At 33.5% G+C, this 18,756-nt stretch overlaps 2 protein-coding genes across 4 annotated transcripts in view; both read right to left on the bottom strand.

The window, feature by feature from the left end:
• The window catches only part of LOC145260418 (uncharacterized), a 40,292-nt gene extending 33,922 nt beyond the window's left edge, over positions 1-6,370 (bottom strand). The window contains exons 1-9 of one of the 3 annotated variants that reach the window (XM_080118400.1): positions 6,217-6,370; positions 5,807-5,884; positions 4,512-4,571; positions 3,624-3,697; positions 3,066-3,213; positions 2,508-2,584; positions 1,208-1,454; positions 868-941; positions 306-450 (exon numbers count right to left, since the gene is read on the bottom strand). In XM_080118400.1, coding sequence (XP_079974526.1) covers positions 306-450; positions 868-941; positions 1,208-1,454; positions 2,508-2,584; positions 3,066-3,213; positions 3,624-3,697; positions 4,512-4,571; positions 5,807-5,884; positions 6,217-6,324 — 1,011 coding nt within the window. In that variant the 5' untranslated portion in view covers positions 6,325-6,370. The remainder of the gene's footprint in view (positions 1-305; positions 451-867; positions 942-1,207; positions 1,455-2,507; positions 2,585-3,065; positions 3,214-3,623; positions 3,698-4,511; positions 4,572-5,806; positions 5,885-6,216) is intronic. The other 2 variants (XM_080118402.1, XM_080118401.1) reach the window with 2 other exon arrangements.
• Positions 6,371-7,587: 1,217 nt separating this feature from the next.
• Positions 7,588-12,287, bottom strand: LOC145260417 (uncharacterized). The gene is made up of 3 exons (XM_080118399.1): positions 11,743-12,287; positions 8,040-8,181; positions 7,588-7,830 (listed from the first exon to the last, which is right to left on the bottom strand). Exons 1-3 carry the CDS (start codon positions 11,803-11,805, stop codon positions 7,658-7,660), a joined length of 378 nt encoding a protein of 125 aa, XP_079974525.1. The 5' UTR covers positions 11,806-12,287; the 3' UTR covers positions 7,588-7,657.
• Between the last annotated feature and the right edge of the window lie 6,469 nt (positions 12,288-18,756).

The raw sequence follows: 18,756 nt of genomic DNA, 5'->3' as shown, positions 1-18,756 counted from the left end.
CAAAAATACATATCTTTCTATTCCATTTATAAACTAATTAATCGATCATTATAGAATATCAAAATTGCCCCAAACATATGTTTATATTACAATTAGTAAAACTGTGTGAAATGGATACGCACACAAACACACAAATCTTTATATTTATAAAGTTGTGTATGTTTGTATGCATAGGATCCACTTCTAAACTAATTAACTGATCATTATCGTACAATATTTGCAACCGCAAAGAACAATGAGAAGCACTTCCAAAATTCAAACAATGTATAAACATATGTATACATAACAGAGTGAAGGTATCTTACCTCCCAAGCATTACCATCACCACTTCTGGTCATAGATGAACTAGGAACAATAGAAGATGGAAGGGGATTTAGAGCAGCAACTAGTTCTTTGGTGGATTCACAAACAGACACTTGTCCAGTAGGATTTCTTTTTCTTAAAATAGAGCTCAAAAAGGGGAGAAACAGTTTAAAAGTGGGAAAAAAAAAGACAGTAAGTGCATATAGAAAGAGCATGTTTGTAGGGGAGAGAATTGGAGAAGGAAAGTAAGCAGACAAGAAAAAAAAGAAGAGAGGGGGAAAAAGACAAGTAAGGCGAGGCGGGAAGAGCAAGTGTGGTGGAGAGTGAAAGTGGAAGAAAAGAAGGAAGAGTGGGAAAAAGCACGAGAGTAAGAAAGAATGATGAGGGGGGGGATAATAAGTGAGAGTAAGGAGAAGGAGCAAGGGTGGGAGAAGGAGAGGGAGAGAGAACAAGACTGAAAAGGAGAAACAATAGAAATGTGAGCAGAGGAGGAAAGAGTGAGAAAAAGGGAAGAGGAGTGAAGGGGGGTGGGGAGAAAGAGAAAAGGAATTTTATTTCACTCACAATATGGTCGGTTTGCCGCTCTGCCTTTTTACTGGTTTGTCCATTTTCCTTTGTTGCACCAAATCTTCTTCAACCTGTGATGAAAACAGAAAACACAAATCATCAACAGAGAATTAAGAATGTTGCATGTTTCTTTTTAGAAGATCAAACATACATATATATATATATATATATATATATATATATATATATATATAATTCGGTAGATGATAAAATTTTCAACACAATTCAATTTTAAATATTATAATCAAGCTTATAAAATCAACTATAACAATGTTTCATCCATATGTACTATGTGTGTGTTTGTGTCTGTATGCATAATAGAATGAAGGTATCTTACTTTTCTACCATCACCACCTCCACCACCACCATTGCAACGTCTGGCCACAGGACATTGAAACTCAACACTTTTCTTTCTCTCCATTTTGCCTCCAGTTGAACGCCCAGGAGATGAACATGATTCAGAATTGTCTTGACAAGGAACAGCAACCATGCAAGATGGAGGAGGATTTGGAGCCGAAACTGGTTCTGCACTGGATTCGCAAACAGACACTTGTCTAGATGCATTCCCATCTTCGAAATTAGTGCTAAAATAAAAAAAGAAAAGAACAACATTTAAAAGTGATGTAAAGAAAAAAGAGAAAAAGTCTACAGATGTATGGAGACAGCAAGTGAAAGAGAGGAAGAACTGTTTTTTTTTTCTTTTTTTGTGTGTTTTTGTCTTTTTACTTAGAAGGTTGTTACTTATCAAGCTCCGGAGGTCACTCAAGGATAAGAGTTAAGTGTTAAGTAGATGATGAAACTAGATCAGTCACAGTGGAACATGTGTAGAGCCAGATTATCAAAATAGACGACTCAATAGGAATTTATTGACATTATATTATTCTATAATATATGGCACAATCACATTGATACAATTGTTCTCACCAGATCACCAAAGTTAAGCAACGTTGAGCCTGGCCAGTACCAGATGGATAACGATTTGGGAAGGCGAGGCACTGTATGTACCATGAGGCAAAAATACCAGTTTGAGAAACTAGCACAGTCTATCCTTCTCTCGATGGTAGATGGGACTCTCTTAAGCCGTGGTAGGCACCCCGTCTAGTGATGGCGTCATGATAAAAAATACCCTTGATAGTCCAGGCGAAGCATCAAGTATTCAGCTACCGACAAGATTTGAATTACACTATAAAATCGTATTGTGAGTTCAATCTCAGCAACAGCCACGCTGGGTGGATGGAACATTATACTTGAAGACAACCATATTATAGTCAGCCAGGAAGCAGACAAACCGTATCATGTTTCACAGAAAAGATGCTCATGGAATTTTTCACTTCACTTCAAGAGTAAGAGTGAGCAGGTAGTGAGGAGGGAGAGAAAGAGTAGGAGGAGTAAACGGTATTGTGTTCTACAGACGGGCAGGTCTAGGAAAGAAATTCTGCTCATGGAATTTTTGCTTCACTTTAGAGTAAGAATGAGTAGGAGTGAGGAGGAACAACAAGGGAAATGAAAGCAATGGAAGGGAGAGCGAAAGAAGAGGAGGAAGAGTAAAAAAAATGGAGAAAAAAAGAGAGGAAGAAAAAGATAAGGAAGAGAAAGAAAGAAAATAAATTAACAAAAAAAAATTTTATTCTCCTCACATTGATGTATTATTGCCAATCTGTCTTTCTACAAGTTTGTCCGTTTTTCTTTCTTGCACAGAATCTTCTCCTTCAACCTGTGATGAAAAAAAAAAAACAAACAAAAAAACAATTCATTAACAGAGAATTAAGAGTGTTGCATGTTATTTTTTTTTTACAGTTTAGCCAGAAAATTACAGAATGTAAAAATTGCCAGCAACTATTTTTATTACATTTAGTAAAAACTGTGTGAAACGAAGAGATGCAAAAATACATATCTTTCTATTCCATTTATAAACTAATTAACCGATCATTATAGAATATCAAAATTGCCCCCAAATATATGTTTATATTACAATTAGTAAAACTGTGTGAAATGGATACGCACACAAACACACAAATCTTTATTTTTATAAAGTTATGTATGTTTGTATACATAGGATTCACTTCTAAACTAATTAACTGATCATTATCATATAATAGTCGCAAGGGCCAACCACAAAGGACAATGAGAAGTACCTTCCAAAATCCAAACAATGGACAAACGTATATATACATAACAGGATGAAGGTATCTTACCTCCTTAGCATTACCATCCCCACCTCTGGTCATAGATGAACTAGGAACAATGGAAGATAGAGGGGGATTTAGAGCAGGAACTAGTTCTTCTACCATGGTTTCACAAACAGAAACTTGTCCAGTAGGATTTCTTTTTCTGAAAATAGAGCTCAAAAAGGGGAGAAACAGTTTAAAAGTGGGGAAAAAAGAAAATGACAGTTGGTGCATAGAAAAAGAAGATTAGAGTGGAAGAGAATTAGAGAACGAAAGTGCACAGGGAAGAGGGGGAGTAAGGGCAAGTAAGAGGAGATGGGAAGAGTGAGTGCGAGAGGAGAGTGAAAGTGGAAGAAAAGAAGGAAGAGTGGGAAAAGAAGGCACGAGAGTAAGAAAGAGTGAGAGAGAGGGATAATAAGTGAGAGTAGGGAAGAAAGAACAAGGCTGAAGACGAAACAATAGAAATGAGAGCAGAGGAGGGGAGAGTGAGAAAAAGGGAGGAAGTGAGAAAGCGAGGAAAGAAAGAGAGTGAAGGAGAAAGAGATGGTGGAGAAAAAGAGAGAAAAGAAGTTTTATTTCACTTACAATATGGTCGGGTCGTCACTCTGCTTTTTTACCGGTTTGCCCCTGCTCTTTTGTTGCACCGAATCTTCTTCAACCTGTGATGAAAACAGAAAACCCAAATCATTAACAGAGAATTAAGAATGTTGCAGGATTTTTTTTTTTAGAATATCAAAATTGCTAGTAAATTGCTTTATATTACATTTTGTAAAAACCAAAGTGGATTACTAAAGTTGAATCCTGAAAATTTCGAATGGATTGTCAACTGCAAATATTATATCTTTTCTTAACAATTTGGTAAAATATGAAAGAAATCGTCACATTATTCAGATATTTTCATGTTTTTGCTCTCCAAAAGTTCCAGTTTATGGTGACCATAGGATGACTCAAAAAAAAAAAAAAAAAAAAAAAAAAAGGTGGCAACTACTTTCATTTTTTAATCCCAATGATTTTATCTCTGCCCACCTGTAAAAAATGGATAATTAAATAAAAGTACAGCTTTTTAGTAGAAAATCTTTGCTATCTTAATCGTATGTTATGATGAGACGATGAAAATATCTTTACCGATTCCGATTCCAAACACTAGTGTTAACTGAACAATATGTTGCCAAATTTTTTATATGTCAGTTTTTAAAGTTTGCCATAAATTGCCATTCAAAACAAAAGTTCATTGGATATTTTAAATGTCTGCTAGGATTTATTAACACAATTCTATTGCTAAAAAGATTAAGATTTGGAAATTTTCCATCAGAAATGGAAAATAATTTTTTTTTTAATCAATTTAATTTTCCATTAAGGACCAAAAATTTTTTAAAAATCAATATAAAACTAAAAATTTTATTATATGACAAAACGATCAGACTAAAATGCAATCAAAATGTGGATATAAAATGAGAACTCTTTAGAACTTACCATGAATTGAGCAAGGGGAGTACTTCGATATTTTCTTGCAACTGGAAATTTGCGAGCATCCTGAAGGAAATTTAATAAATCAATTTGTTACTTCTTAATCAAGCAGCAATGTAAAAATATTTGGTAATATAAAAATTTTATATATATATATATAATAGGAGAAAATTTCGAAATTAAAGAAAAGGGTTAATAAAAAAAAAACTTTCAAATTCGAAAAAGATTAATTATAAATATAGAGAAACATATTTATAGAATTACAACCTCATCCAGATTTAAAAGACTCAATATCAATGATAGAACCTAGTATACGTAATAGACGTCACGATATTGTAGAATTAAATTCGCAATATTTTTTTCAACACAAGGAATACGAGAAAAAGTGAGAAAAATTCCTTATTCCACGGGGTTTCAAAGATAGGCCCTTCTCCTCAGAGGAAAAGATGTTAGCAAAAGGGATATATAGATAAAAATCTAATTTTGCTGGTTAGAGCAATTTTTGAAAAGGGTAGTTATTAAAGTTTTTGAAGGAAAGTAAAAGTTTATAGGAAAATAAACAATACTCAGCAATGTCCAATAATCAGTGTTGCAGAAATCCAATGAGAATATGATGTTCATGTTGGATAGATCCAATAAGAGATTCAAAAAGGTGTTCTTTGGAGTGAATTAACAAAAAAAATGCAACTGATTTCAATATATATACAAATAACACTAAGTAATAATGAATCTTATGTTAATGTATGTTTCTTTAGAATTATTTAATACCTATTATAAAACATTTCACAAAAATTATAGGTTTCAACCATCTTTTAACCTCCTTTTTCATAAATCTAGATTAAACTAAATATAACCTACATTACGACGCCTTACGCTTAGGAGCTGTGTTTGAAACTTCATAATGTATTAATTTAAGAGTGAATCCTATACATTCAAATATATCAACATAAACATATACCTAACTTTATATAACTAGAAAAGTCCAAATTTGACACATCAAAAGTGAGATATATATATATATATATATATATATATATATATATGATAGATAGATAGAGAGAGAGAGAGAGAGAGAGGAAGGGTGAGGAGAGGAGGGGGTTGATTATGTGGCGAATGCAGAGAAGAGGAAACTGGCTACTGAATTTCTACTATGCAAAGATTTGTGTCTGAAAGAGAAGTGATATTTTCAGTAGACGATATCAAATAACATATGTTTCTTTGAAATCCTTTTAAGACATATCTTATTGAAAGCTGGAGTAAAAAAATTGGAGAAAATACAGGAAAAATATTCTTATCCTTACCGATAATGGTGTCGACATATTTTCCAATTCGTGAATCATTCTTTTCACGTTCACTTTCTTTTGAGAAAACATGGGACTCTAAAAAAATACAAGTACATAATAAGAAATTACATTTTTCATCGTTGATGCAAAAATTATGACTAAAAATATATATATATATGAAAATAACAAAATTTATATGAAACTTATAAAAATGAAAAGAAAACATAAAATTAACAGATTGAAAAAAAAAAAATGACAACTTTCATACTACTTCTACATCCCTTTCATTTCAAGGTTAAAAAAATATTGATTAATATTAATTCAAAGATATCTTTTTCTAACAGAATATGGGAAGTGGTTTGATAAAATGTCAAATTAATCTGCATTAAAAAAAAAAAAAAGAAGTGATGATATGATGAGTTACTTACAGGCTTAGTATCTCCTGAGCCTTTTTTGGGAGATTCAGAATCACCAGATTTTTCCACAGATCTTCGTCTTCTTGAACTTGCAATAACAACAGCAATATTGGCCGTCATTGCTGGTGGACTATGTGACGGAACCTGACGAACATAAGGAAAATAAAAAAAAAATAAGAAACGTTTCATTGCAATTAATTGAATTCTGTTGGATCAAGATAACTTTTAAATATATATCTGTACTCCATCCCCCTTTATTTTTTTGTAAAAGAACTGAAAGGAGTGGTATGAAGAAGAACATTTTTGACAAAAATTGTACATTTGGAGTGAAAGCTGCAAAGCCAAATTGATAAGAATTGATTAATGTTGCTGTGTATTTATCTAATCATGAAAACAAGTTGATTTTATTTCAATGTGTTTCTATATATGCATAGAATATAGATACTATTAGTCATTTGTGTCCGTTGTGCAGTTATGGTGGAGTCAAACTTACCATGTTAAAAATGTGAAAAATATTTAACCAAAAACCTAAATATAATACTTTCAATGATTCAAATTTATTTTGAAATTTAACCTTCTTAAAAGTCAAACGTTCCAATGTGATTGTATATATGCATATAAAATAGATAATATCAGGCATTTGTGAAGGCAGAGTGGAGCCAAACTGACCATGTTAAAAATGTGAAAAATATTTAATCACAAACATAATACTTTCAATGATTCAAATTTATTTTGAAATCTAACTTTCTTAAAAATCAAACGTTCAAGTTTTGCCGTTGTTTTACTTTGGTTTTGAACGAAAATAGATTTCAATGTTCAAATAATTATAATAACGGATGCCTTTAAAAGTAAAAGATAAAAAATGGAAAAACTGCATTGCAGTTGAAGTATAATGATGTCTCATTCCCACTTGTCAAGATCAAATCCATCAAAGAGAACAAGTAAATCTGCTTACCGTGTGAGATTCCAAAAGAGAAGCTCTTACGCCATGCATTCTTTGAATATTGATGCTGCCATCAGATCTATAAACCTCACCTGAAACTTGAAAAGAAATATTTCTTTGCTTAAAACGGAAAATATAATGATTGGCAAAAAGATAAAGAAATTTTAAGTATTTCAAGAAAAAAAAATCCAATTTTTATGAGAGAAAAGAGAATATTATAACCCTTGTCACATAATTACACGTGCAGTCTTTCAAGACTGAATGGAGACATCAATATTAGTCTAGAAACAAAGCCTCCATAAATAGATTCACTTATCCTGTGTGATATTACAGTGAGCACATCAGCTGTTGATCTGTATGACAAAATCCATATTGCTTGTCTCTAGATTGTTTGTAGATTGTTTTTTTTTTATTTTTTTTTACTAGGCACGATGAACGAAATCTCAATTGAACAGAAATCATAAATGGAGCTTTTCACCAAACCATGCATAAATACAGGAGATTATTTTTTTAAAGTTTAAAGTATTTGAAGAAAATAAATTCAATTTTTGTAAGAGAAAATAAAATACAATAGTTACCATTATCCACAACAGGGTTGGTAACGATAGTGGATCGTGGTTCCGGTGAGTCTTGATAGCTCTCCTGATTGGGTAACCCATATCCACTGCCAGAAGGACGTGGCTCTGTTGGTTGAAAATGAAAGAAAAAGATTATTTTTGATAATTTTGACTGTTTTACCCAATAAATAAAATATTAAATGAAGACAAAAATTATATTTTGTTTTTTTTTCCCCTCACCATCAATAAATGCATAAAAAAAAAAAAATTAAATAATTAAAAAAAAAAACAGTATTTTGTAAGAGGTGTGAAGAGAAAGAGAATAAAACAATTACCATTATCCATAAAAGAACCGGTACCGGTAGCAGATTGTGGTTCCGGTGAGTTCGGATAGATGGATTGATTGGGTAACTTATATCCACTGCCAGAAGAACTTGGCTCTGCTGGTTGACGATGACTTGGACCAGCTTCTTGGGTCTAAGAAAATGAAATAAGATCAAATTTTTTTAAAAATATCAGGATAATATATAGAAAAGAAACAACTTGTAATGCGTAAACTTCTATTTACATACAGAACTGAGACATCTTGACAAGAAGACCAGGAAACTTATGATCATGCACAATGCACTGCACTCAAAGGATGATGTTGATTGACTCTATAAGAAAAAGAAAAGATGGAGGAAAAGGACTGCACATAACACAGAATACAGAAAGCGTAATGACCACAGTAACAAATATTGCAAAAATGAACAAACCAGATAATAGAGAGGCTAAAAATAAGAAGAGAAAGAAAAATTTGGAGAAAACAGCTATGCAGATGATTCCAAACGAAAACACTTGGACATGGCTACGAAAAGGACGCCTAAACAGAGAAACTGAATCCTTAATAATGACCGCACAAGATAATGCAATTTAGAACCAACTATATTAAAGCAAAGATCAAGACACAAGAAAACAGCAAATGCAGGCACTGTGGACAAAGAGACAAAACAATAAACCACATAAGTGAATGCAGCAAACTAGCCCAAAAAGAATATCAGAAGAAATATGATCTAGTGGGGAAGGTAATACTGAACACCCAGACAAATGGTACAAGCACAAACAGGCAGAAGTACTTGAAAATGGAAATTACAAAATCCTCTGGGGCATGGACGCACAAACAGAAAAAAGCCAATTCATGCAAGAAGATCGAATGTATTAATAGTTAACAAGAAGGAAAAGTTCTGTATGGAAATAGATTTTGCAGTTTCAGCAGACCATAGAGTGAATATCAAAAAGATGGAAAAGCAAAGCAAATACATGGAACTGGCAAGAGAGCTGAAAAGGATATGGAAGATGAAGAAAGTCAAGATAACACCAATAATAATCGAAGCACTAGGAACAATCCCCAGAAAACTCAAAAAGAATCAGAAAAAATTTGAATCGGAGGATAGCTAAGAAGTTTACAACAGATAACAACAGATGAACAAAGCTTCTTTCTTAGAACTGCACGCCTGTGGAACTCTGTTCCGTCTGCCTGCTTCCCACCGGACTACAACTTGGATGTCTTCAAGTCCAATGTTAACAAATTCCTAATGAACCGCCCCCTTAAGTAAACACTTCATCAAATCTCCACACTAACGTAATGTACTTGCAATAACCCTTATCCCTGAGTGGCTCCCGGGCCTTGAAAAGTGGTGATCACTGTGTTTAAAAAAAAAAAAAAAAAAAAAAAAGATAACAATAATAAAAATGGCTGAAATATTAAGGAAAACCCTTGAATGCATGGATTAATACATATGAACTACAATCGCTAACCAAACATATAAAAACTACAGCAGAAGTAAAACAAAAAGATAGAGGAACAGTGAACACCACATGAAATGCAGAAAACTGAAAAAAATATAATTGTCAGTTTTATTTATTCAAGTAAAGTCAAAAATGAAAAACAAAAAAACCTAAAACGCAGTAGTACCAAATATTCGATAATTACATTGGCCATGTTTAAATAAGTAAATATGCTTCTCCCCTTTTAGGATCAGCAGAAAGCTATTTGTTTCCAGTGATTGTATATTTGGCTATTTTCCTGAATCTTTTGTCTGTCATCAACAAGAATTAATTTAATTTTGTATAGACAAACTTTTGTCGCTTTTCATAATGTCATATCCTCAACAATCTCATCTGAAAACTATGATCTAATTTTTATAAATTTATTTTAAAATAAAAATAAGTAATTTATAAGATTTGGGGTGCTTCTGCAGTTTACGAATCTAGCTATTTTTTTTAAATAGGATTTTCAAGTTAAATTTATTTTTTTGATATCTTTTATTGATTAAATAAAAATTTAATCAATAAAAGTTGAGGTCAAATACCAGAGTTTTAAATAATAAATTTTTTTTTTAAATATGGAAGGTGAAGAAAGTCAAGATAATACCAATAATAATAAGAGCACTAGGAACAATCCCCCCAAAAAACTAAAAAAAAAAAAAATCAGGGAGATAGGAATAAAGTGGATAGCTGAGAAGTTTACAACGGATAACAATAATAAAAATGGCTGAAATATTAAGGAAAAAAACCCTTGAATGCATGGATTTATACACATGAACTACAAACCATACATATAAAAACTACAGAAGTAAAGCAAAAAGAGGAACACCACATGAAATGAAAAAAAAAACTGAAAGAGTATAACTGTAAGTTTTATTCAAGTGAAGCCAAACATGAAAAACAAAGGAACCTAAAATGCAGAAGTACCAAGTATTTGATAACGTCAGATCGACATGTCCCACTCCCTTTCACCTCATCATCACTGGCAACAAATTCAGTCAGTCCGGTTATCGCTAGTGCTCCCTTTTCGTCTAATAAGCCACCCCTCATTCAAAGACTTGGCCAACACAAATTTATCTATTCAGGTTTAGCTAACGTCAATAGAAGGCCCTTCCATTAAAGTCACATAACCTGCTGATGTAGCAGAAGAAAATACAATGGCTATGATTAGGTGATAGACGACTGTTATGAGAATTATTTTAAAACGTGTGCATTTTAATAATAAAATAAACTTTTAAAAAATTAAATATCACTAGAGTAGTATTTTTCAAAAAAAAACAAAAAAACTTCCTTTTACTTAAGCATTTCTAAATGTAAAATAATTTTTTATCGTTTGGAGAAGTAAATACAATATTTTTTCAACCAGTTTCACAAATCACTCCGTAATTTTGGCCTATAGCCTCCTTCACAACCATTAAGACCCCCCTCAAGATTTTCTCTTCACCCTGGCACCCGAGCTGGACTGAAAGGACATGATCTGAAGTTGTTTCATCAGAGATTATGGCTAAAACGATGAAAAGCCACATTTTCCATGCACATATCGGCTCCCTGGAATAGATTGCCGCCTGCGGTTGTCACCACACCAATAATGATAAAGTTGGACAGATGCTGGTTAGCTGTATTTTTGATTGCCTAAATTCGCAGTGCCCTTCCATCCCTCTTTCTTTGCTTTCCTTTTTATCTCTCTCTCTCTCTCTCTCTCTCTCTTCCCACACCCTTCTTAATGGCGATGAAACATGTAATGTTTTAACCTATGTTAAATAAATTGAATTCAATTGAACTGAATTCATTTCTTTGAGAATTAAAACAAGGAAGCCTAACAATGGCCGTTGTACTTTTCATTAGCCATGCTAAAGCTGTTGTCTGTCGTTTACAAGAATTAATTTAATTTTGCATGGACAGACTTTGCCATTGTTTCTTTTCATAATGTCACATACTCAACATTCTCATCTGAAAACTTTATAAACTTATTTTACAGTAAAAAGAGGAGATTCGTTAGATTTTGAGTACTTGTGCAGTTCACAAACCCTGCTATTATTTTAAATAGGATTTTCGAGTTACATTAAAGTTTACATTGCCTTTTATTTATTAAAATTTCTGATAAAATACCAGATTTTTAAATAATAAAAATTATTGTTCAATGATTGCAAAATTTTTTTTTTTAAATTAGAGAATATATTTTAAATCGCATGGTTGTGAAAATACGATCGCCACTTCCATGAATTCACTTACCTTCGGTCTCGTGTAAGTACAGGTTCGCTTGGAACCGATTTTGCCTCTTTCTTTCTTGGCCATTTCAAAACGGTTCTGGACACGTCAGTTGAATCTGGCTTACTCTATGAAAAAAAAAGCTCCAAAGCCACTGAATATGATGGCAATAAAAACTTTATGAATATACGTATGTATATCTAGCTATATCTTTATGAATATACGTATGTATATCTAGCTATATCTATACACTTCTAACACTTTTGGGAACGTATTAATTTGCATGCACGCTTTGACGGCGGATGGAAGATGTATGATGTCATAAACAAGTTTTCCGTTACCTCTTCAAATTATCCTCTATGACGTCATAAAAGATATTACCTATCGTGCCGTTGGAAATGGTTATAAACTGTGAAAATATCTTGTATGACGTAAGAAATTCGGTTGTCATAACAGCAACAAGAAAAACAGTGTAAACAAAAAAAAAATGGCAATAAAAAATAAATGTATCAAATAATTATTACAAAACAAAAACTGACTCTTTTTACAAACACTAATAGACGTAAATCAAGGGAAGTAATTAAAAATCAAGGGAGATAATTCTTAAACTAATCTGTAGAATTCCCTCCCCTAGATAATTAAACCTAAACTTCTTCGTTATTCTTGTAAAAAAAAGTGTAACGTTCTAAACTACAAAGTTATCTTCAAAAAATAGATGAATAAATGGTGCTTCTATAGAATTTGGACGAAATTTTGTAGTCGATAAATGGAATTTTCAGATAAAAAACAATGGTTTCAACTGTTTTTTTTTTGTTAATTCTAATAAGTTACAATGGTAGCTTCCAAATTATGCAGTCGAAATAACCCTGTTATGACGTGAAGCCAGGGCAAACGCTGAGTGTCGATCATCACTGCTACTACGGTGAACATTTAAAACGGTGGTTGTCGCCGGTGTTACGATGTTAATAAGACTACGTTTTTCTAATCCTTCGACGTAAACAAAATACTTTAAAAAAAAAAAAAGGTATCAAAACGAAGTCGAACTTAAAAATTAACAATATGGGTTTTTATTTAAAATAGCAAGGAATAATGAATCATGCTTTTATTGTTGACGTATTTTAATGTGTGTGCCGATGCAACACACGAGCAAGAAAATAATAAATGGATTAAAAGTCTGATGTTTGAAAATTTGAAAATGTTTTTAAGAGGAAGAGTTCTGGCATAAAGGCAATGTTTGTAATTAGTGTGTATATAGTCGCAGGGACTATATATATATATATATATATATATATATATATATATATAGTAAGTTATAAAATGCATATGGCGATTAAGCTACACTGAATATTCCGCGTTTCATCCACTCTAGGACTCTTCAAGCTTATGCGCATAAGCCTGAAGAGTCCTAGAGTGGATGAAACATGGAATATTCAGTGTAGCTTAATCACCATATACATTTTATAACTTACTAACTAGCTCTACCTACGTATTGAGCAATTTTGAAGTAAATACTTACAGTTTATGCATAAATCTATACTTTCGTATATTAATTTATGTGAGTAAATTAAGTATATATATATATATATATATATATATATATATATTTAAAACAGTCTGATAAGTTTCAAATTAAAATGGGCAATAAAGAGAAAAAACGAAATCTTTCTCTGATCGAGGCAGAATGTCATCTTTGCAGAATACATGTTGCTTTCTTTTGTAGATAAAGGAAAATTAAAATTGTTATTCTAATCAGTTCCATGAATATATCTGATGCAATACAAAGTTATATATTTTCTTTTGGTAATTAATCCAGGGAGATCTACGAGTTCTAGGTGCACAAAATCATATTAACAGTTTTAATGTTGGAAGACAGAGTGAGAATCGTGTGCTTGTTAACACTTAAAGAGAAATCAGACTCGACTGATCGGGTTTCGTGCGCAGTGCCTTTTTTTATAGCTGCAGACTGTCAGAAAAAATATTTTGAATTTCACTTTCTCGGAATGCCGATCGGATGAAAAGTCAACATCTTTGTCACGTGAGGTGCTTTTCATGCCGTCTGCGACAATTACCAAATTTCGCTATATATAGTGTAATATTTGCGTGGGTGTGGATAACAGATGTACGCTTAATGCTCCTTGTCCAGCCACTTTTAATGTTTATGGTGAGTTGCTACAACCTGAATATTACTAAATTATTAAAAAAAAAAAAATTCCGCCATCTTGTTTAAATCCAAACAAAAAGATACCTGCCTTTTGAATTCTCCTGTGTTTTACGATCGTTTTCATCAAATTCTATTTTTATTTTCTTTAATAAATAATTTTCTACCTTATCGATTTTCGTAATTTTGGATATAATCATCTTAAAAATACAAAGAATGCGTAGATACCATTGTTTTCATGTGAAATTCAGTATTACGATTTTCCAGAATTTTGTCCCAATACTGCAAAAGCACCAAATAAATAAATATAACTTATTCGATTGTTATTTCATTTTGCCGCCACGCTGTGAAAGGCAAAATCAAAATGAAACTGTATTTATGTTCCTGAATTTTTTAGATGCGGATTGTTTATCTAATATTATTTGCTTCCTCACGAAAACAAAATGTGACTTAAGGTTGTTTTTGATGTGGGGAAAATAAACAGAAGTTAAAAGAGTATCGGACGTTGATGGGTACTGGGACTAGTAGCTAGACTTCAGTGAGCACTGGAACAGGTAGTTGGACGTCAGTCGGCACTGGAAGCTAGTAGTTGAGCGTCAGTGGGCGCAGGAGTTGGTGGCTGAATGCTACAGGATGCTGGAGGTTTCAGGAGTGAGTTGTAGGTGACCAAAGTCATTAGAAGTTGTAGGAGTGAGCTGGAGCCACTGGAGTGAGTTGGATGCTGCAGCAATCGCTGGATGTAGAGGGGAGTCTCAGAAGGCTGACAGTAGCAGAGAGTGAAATGTACACAGATAGTTTGTGGTAGTTAGCCCTGAAAAGGGCTGTTTGAATTGCAATAATAGTTTGGGATAGTTAGTTCTAAAAAGGATTTTTTGGGCACTGCTGTTGCTGACCATGATTCCCATAGTGACTTGGTCCGCCAACTTGTTGGGATGTGAGTCTCCAGCTCCCGGCCTAAGGCAGCTATGAAGTCGCTGGCTTCATGGAAAAATGATCATGTTACAGGTGATGGTGTCAGTAAACAAATGACTGGCTACAATTAATTTTCAACCAGATTACTTAGTCGAAATTCATGAACTTTTCAAAAGAAGTTATACTAATATATATATATATATATATATATATATATATATATATATTCAAGCACGTCTGATTGAACATGACAGAGTTATTCTTTTTCCGATTTTTCTGGATATCTTTTCGATTCACCAAATGGTCTTTTTTATTTCAGCTGGCCTGTTGTATATAATGGCGCCGAAAAGTTGTTGTTCAGCCATATTCTTCTCAAGTGCTTTCTATCGGTGCATCCAGAAAAATTGGAGAAAAGAATAACTGTCGTGTTCAATCAGACGTACTTGAATAATGACTTGCTGCCAAAATATACAAATTTATATATATATATATATATATATATATATATATATATATATATATATGTAGTCATCCACATGCAGTACTGTTTCGCTGTATCAGGGCGGCTATACAGTCAACTACCTCAAGCCAGAATCGAAACGATTGTCCAAATGATAGTCGGCACTTCTAACCATTATGCTATTCAGCTGCCGATATGCTGGGTAGTGAATTGAGAATGTTTTGACATTGTCCAAATGCCTAAGCTCCATTTATTTACACAAAGAGCATTGCTTAATGGCAGTTTGTATGTCACTTCCCAACATGCTCAACCCAAGAGAGGGAGTATTATAGTCATCTACATATAGTACTGTTTCATTGTATCACAACTCATCAGTGTGGCTACACAGACAACTACCTCAAGCCAGGATCGAAATGACTGCCCAAGGCCACCCAGCATTGCCCGGTCATAAAATACATTTAAATATAATATTTTAATTTATGCATATTCCATATTTATTATTATAGAGCCAATTCTCTATCATTTAATATACTGTACCCTATATATAGTAGTGCCCCCCCCTTCACCGGAATGTCCCGGTCATAAAATACGTTTACACATAATATTTTAATTTATGCAGATTTCATATTTTTTTTATTAAACTCTATTTTTATTATACTCTATTGATTATTCTATTGTACTGAATATATGGCAGTGATTTCAAAAGTTATGAAAAAATATGACTTGTACTTGTGAATGCTCTGACGAACTGCAAGCACTTGTGCCCCCGTGACATAAATACCCCTGACAAGCAGCTAAATCCCACCCCTTCACAGTAGAGACCCCTAGATGTAGAAGAGCTTTCTACTCCAGTAGTTTCCCCAAAACAGCTAGACTTTAGGCTTTGGAATTCCCTTTCAGGTCCCTTCTTCCCCAACTGTACTGACATACAGAAGTTCAATGCAATGTGAACCGACATCTTGCTGTCCAACTCCCTACACAGTACCCCTGATGCCTATGCCCCCTACAACAAAGTAGCAATGTGCCTTGTTTGGGGTGAAAATGTAATTAAAAAAAAATAAAATAAAAAGGGTGTTGGCTAGTACAGAGATGTGTGTGCAGACCAGTAAACCTTGAGAGTATGACCACATTAAAAGAATGGATTAGAGTTCCTTGGTTTAGTAGATGTAGAATAGTTTAGATAGCAGATTCTCTTCACAGAGGGACGCCATAAAAATCAACCATTTTTATATCTAAGCAGATATAGGTTAATTTGGATGCCAATTCTTTAAAGTTGTCCAAGGTATGTCAGCACTCCATTGCTAAATACCAGTCAAGGATCCGTTTTCAGCAACAAATCTGGTGTGAACTAAGCCACTTCAGTGACCTTTTTATTTGTTATGCTGAAGTATTCAACCTAGTCCTAGGAGGCCTACCCTCCCCAGCCGTGCCTTCCCTCTTTGGAGTGGAATAAGTTTATTGCTCACAGCCCAAGGCAGGGAATACCAACGGGGCTGCTCAAGCAAGTTTTAATTGGCCATAATACTCTTCCTTTAAAAGTGTTGGCTTGATTCTCTCCACCTTCCGACCTTGTGTCTCATCTGTCAACATACTGAGTTGTTTGAGATATTGTGCTGCTATCATCTGTTGGTGCTTCAAAAAAAAAAAAATAGAGATCACATCAGAAATAATCACTCTTACAGGATCAGTTTGGCAAGAAGATGGCACTTCCATTCTTGCAAGCAAAATACAAGGGTAGTTTCAAAATTAAAGCCCCCTATTTTTTTTTTAAACTCAAAGAGTTGAAGAGCTACGACAACGTGAGTGGCATCATTAAAATGAGTGACCTTTTGTGCTCCAGAATTTATTTTTCTATATAGTCACCACCATTCTCAATGCATGTTTATATATATCTGAATGGAAATGTATAAAAAGGAATATGAAAAGTATAAAAGCTTATAACTTTTCTTTATTCGTTTTCAATTGGTGACGTGCAGGAATACAAAATAATATTATGAAAAAAAATGAAAAATCTTTTTTTACAAGTACATAATTTTCGACCGATCCTTCAGTCTTCATCGGTGTAGTGAAAGTAGGCAACCTGGCATTACCTGGTCATTTTTTTTTTTTTTTTTTTTTTTACATAGGCGTCACCACTTATCAAGGCCGATCGGCCACTCAAGGATAAGGGTTAAAGAGTGTAGAGTAGTCAAAAGGACAATATAGTAATCAATAGTAATGGAAATTCGGTAAATTTGTTAACTTAAGTGGAACGGCTCATCAGAAACTTGTTCACGTTGAACTTGAAGACAACCATATTATAGACAGCTGGAAAGCAGGAAAACGGAAGACAATTCCACAGGCGTGCAGTTCTAAGAAAGAAGCTTTGATCATGGAATCTATGTTTAGGTTTAGGCACAGATAAAGAGTGGGGAAAATTATTGATAATGTTTTCAGCTAGTCTAGTGTTTCTTGTGAAAGTTTGGCGAGGGGGGACCATAGATTGAAGCTCAGTCAAACACTTTTCATGAAAATAACGATAAAGCAGAGACAAATTTGCAACATCACTTCTGTGAGATAGAGGTTGCAGCGAAGAGAAAAGGACATCTCCCACCAGGCCACGAAGTCTATTTTGAACCCTATCAAGGCAGGACAAGTCTTTTCTAGCAGCTCTTGCCCATATTTTGCAACAGTATTCCATCCTTGGACGTATCTGGCTCTTATATAGATAGAGAATTGTATCAGCAGTGAGATATCTACTGGATCTATAAAAGGATCCGACCATTTTTCCAGCAGCCTTGGCAACAGATTTGATGTACGTATTCCATTTAAGATCAGGAGTAAAGGTCAAGCCTAGAAGCCTGTCAAAACTTGAGGCCTCCCCAAGACGAAAGCCATTCATTTCATGTCTGCGGTGGAACGGGCTTGTCTAAATCCATATCGTTTGTCAGTCAGAAGTGTAGCATCTGTAAGGTGACGGACTAGAGCGTGGTTAATTATGGTCTCAAATATTTTGACGAAAAGAGGAAGGAGGCTAATGGGGCGATAATTTACGCTTAAATATATTTTAATTTATGTAGATTTTGTATATATAATTATCGAGCCAATTTATTGTACCTAATACATAGTAGTGATTTCAAAAGTTAAAAATAATATATATATGACTTGGGTGCTATCAGCTAAAATCGGAATCAAAATATTTAGCTCTTCAGTGTTATTTGCTACTATCTGAGCTAAGTCCACGTATCAAAACTTTACAAACTAACCAATTTAAATGCATATTTGCGCATGTATAGACGATATGTTTTAATTTGACTTATGTCTGCCAAGTTTCAATTTTTTTAAAAATTTGACCCCTTAGCAGCTATTTTTACCAGCTAAAAACCAACTTTAACTTTTTTTCTACAGGTCCGAATCCCCTATATATTAATATCAGGTTCTATGTTCGTAGACCAAAAATTGATGGAGTTGTTTTTGTAGAGACCGTTTCTCACATACATACAAACAAGATCACATTTACATACATGCA

This window comes from Euprymna scolopes, chromosome 36 (assembly GCF_053919585.1).
Source record: "Euprymna scolopes isolate OS-2025 chromosome 36, ASM5391958v1, whole genome shotgun sequence".
NCBI classification, from domain to species: Eukaryota; Metazoa; Mollusca; class Cephalopoda; order Sepiida; family Sepiolidae; genus Euprymna; species Euprymna scolopes.
This window is presented reverse-complemented; position numbering and strand designations above follow the sequence as displayed.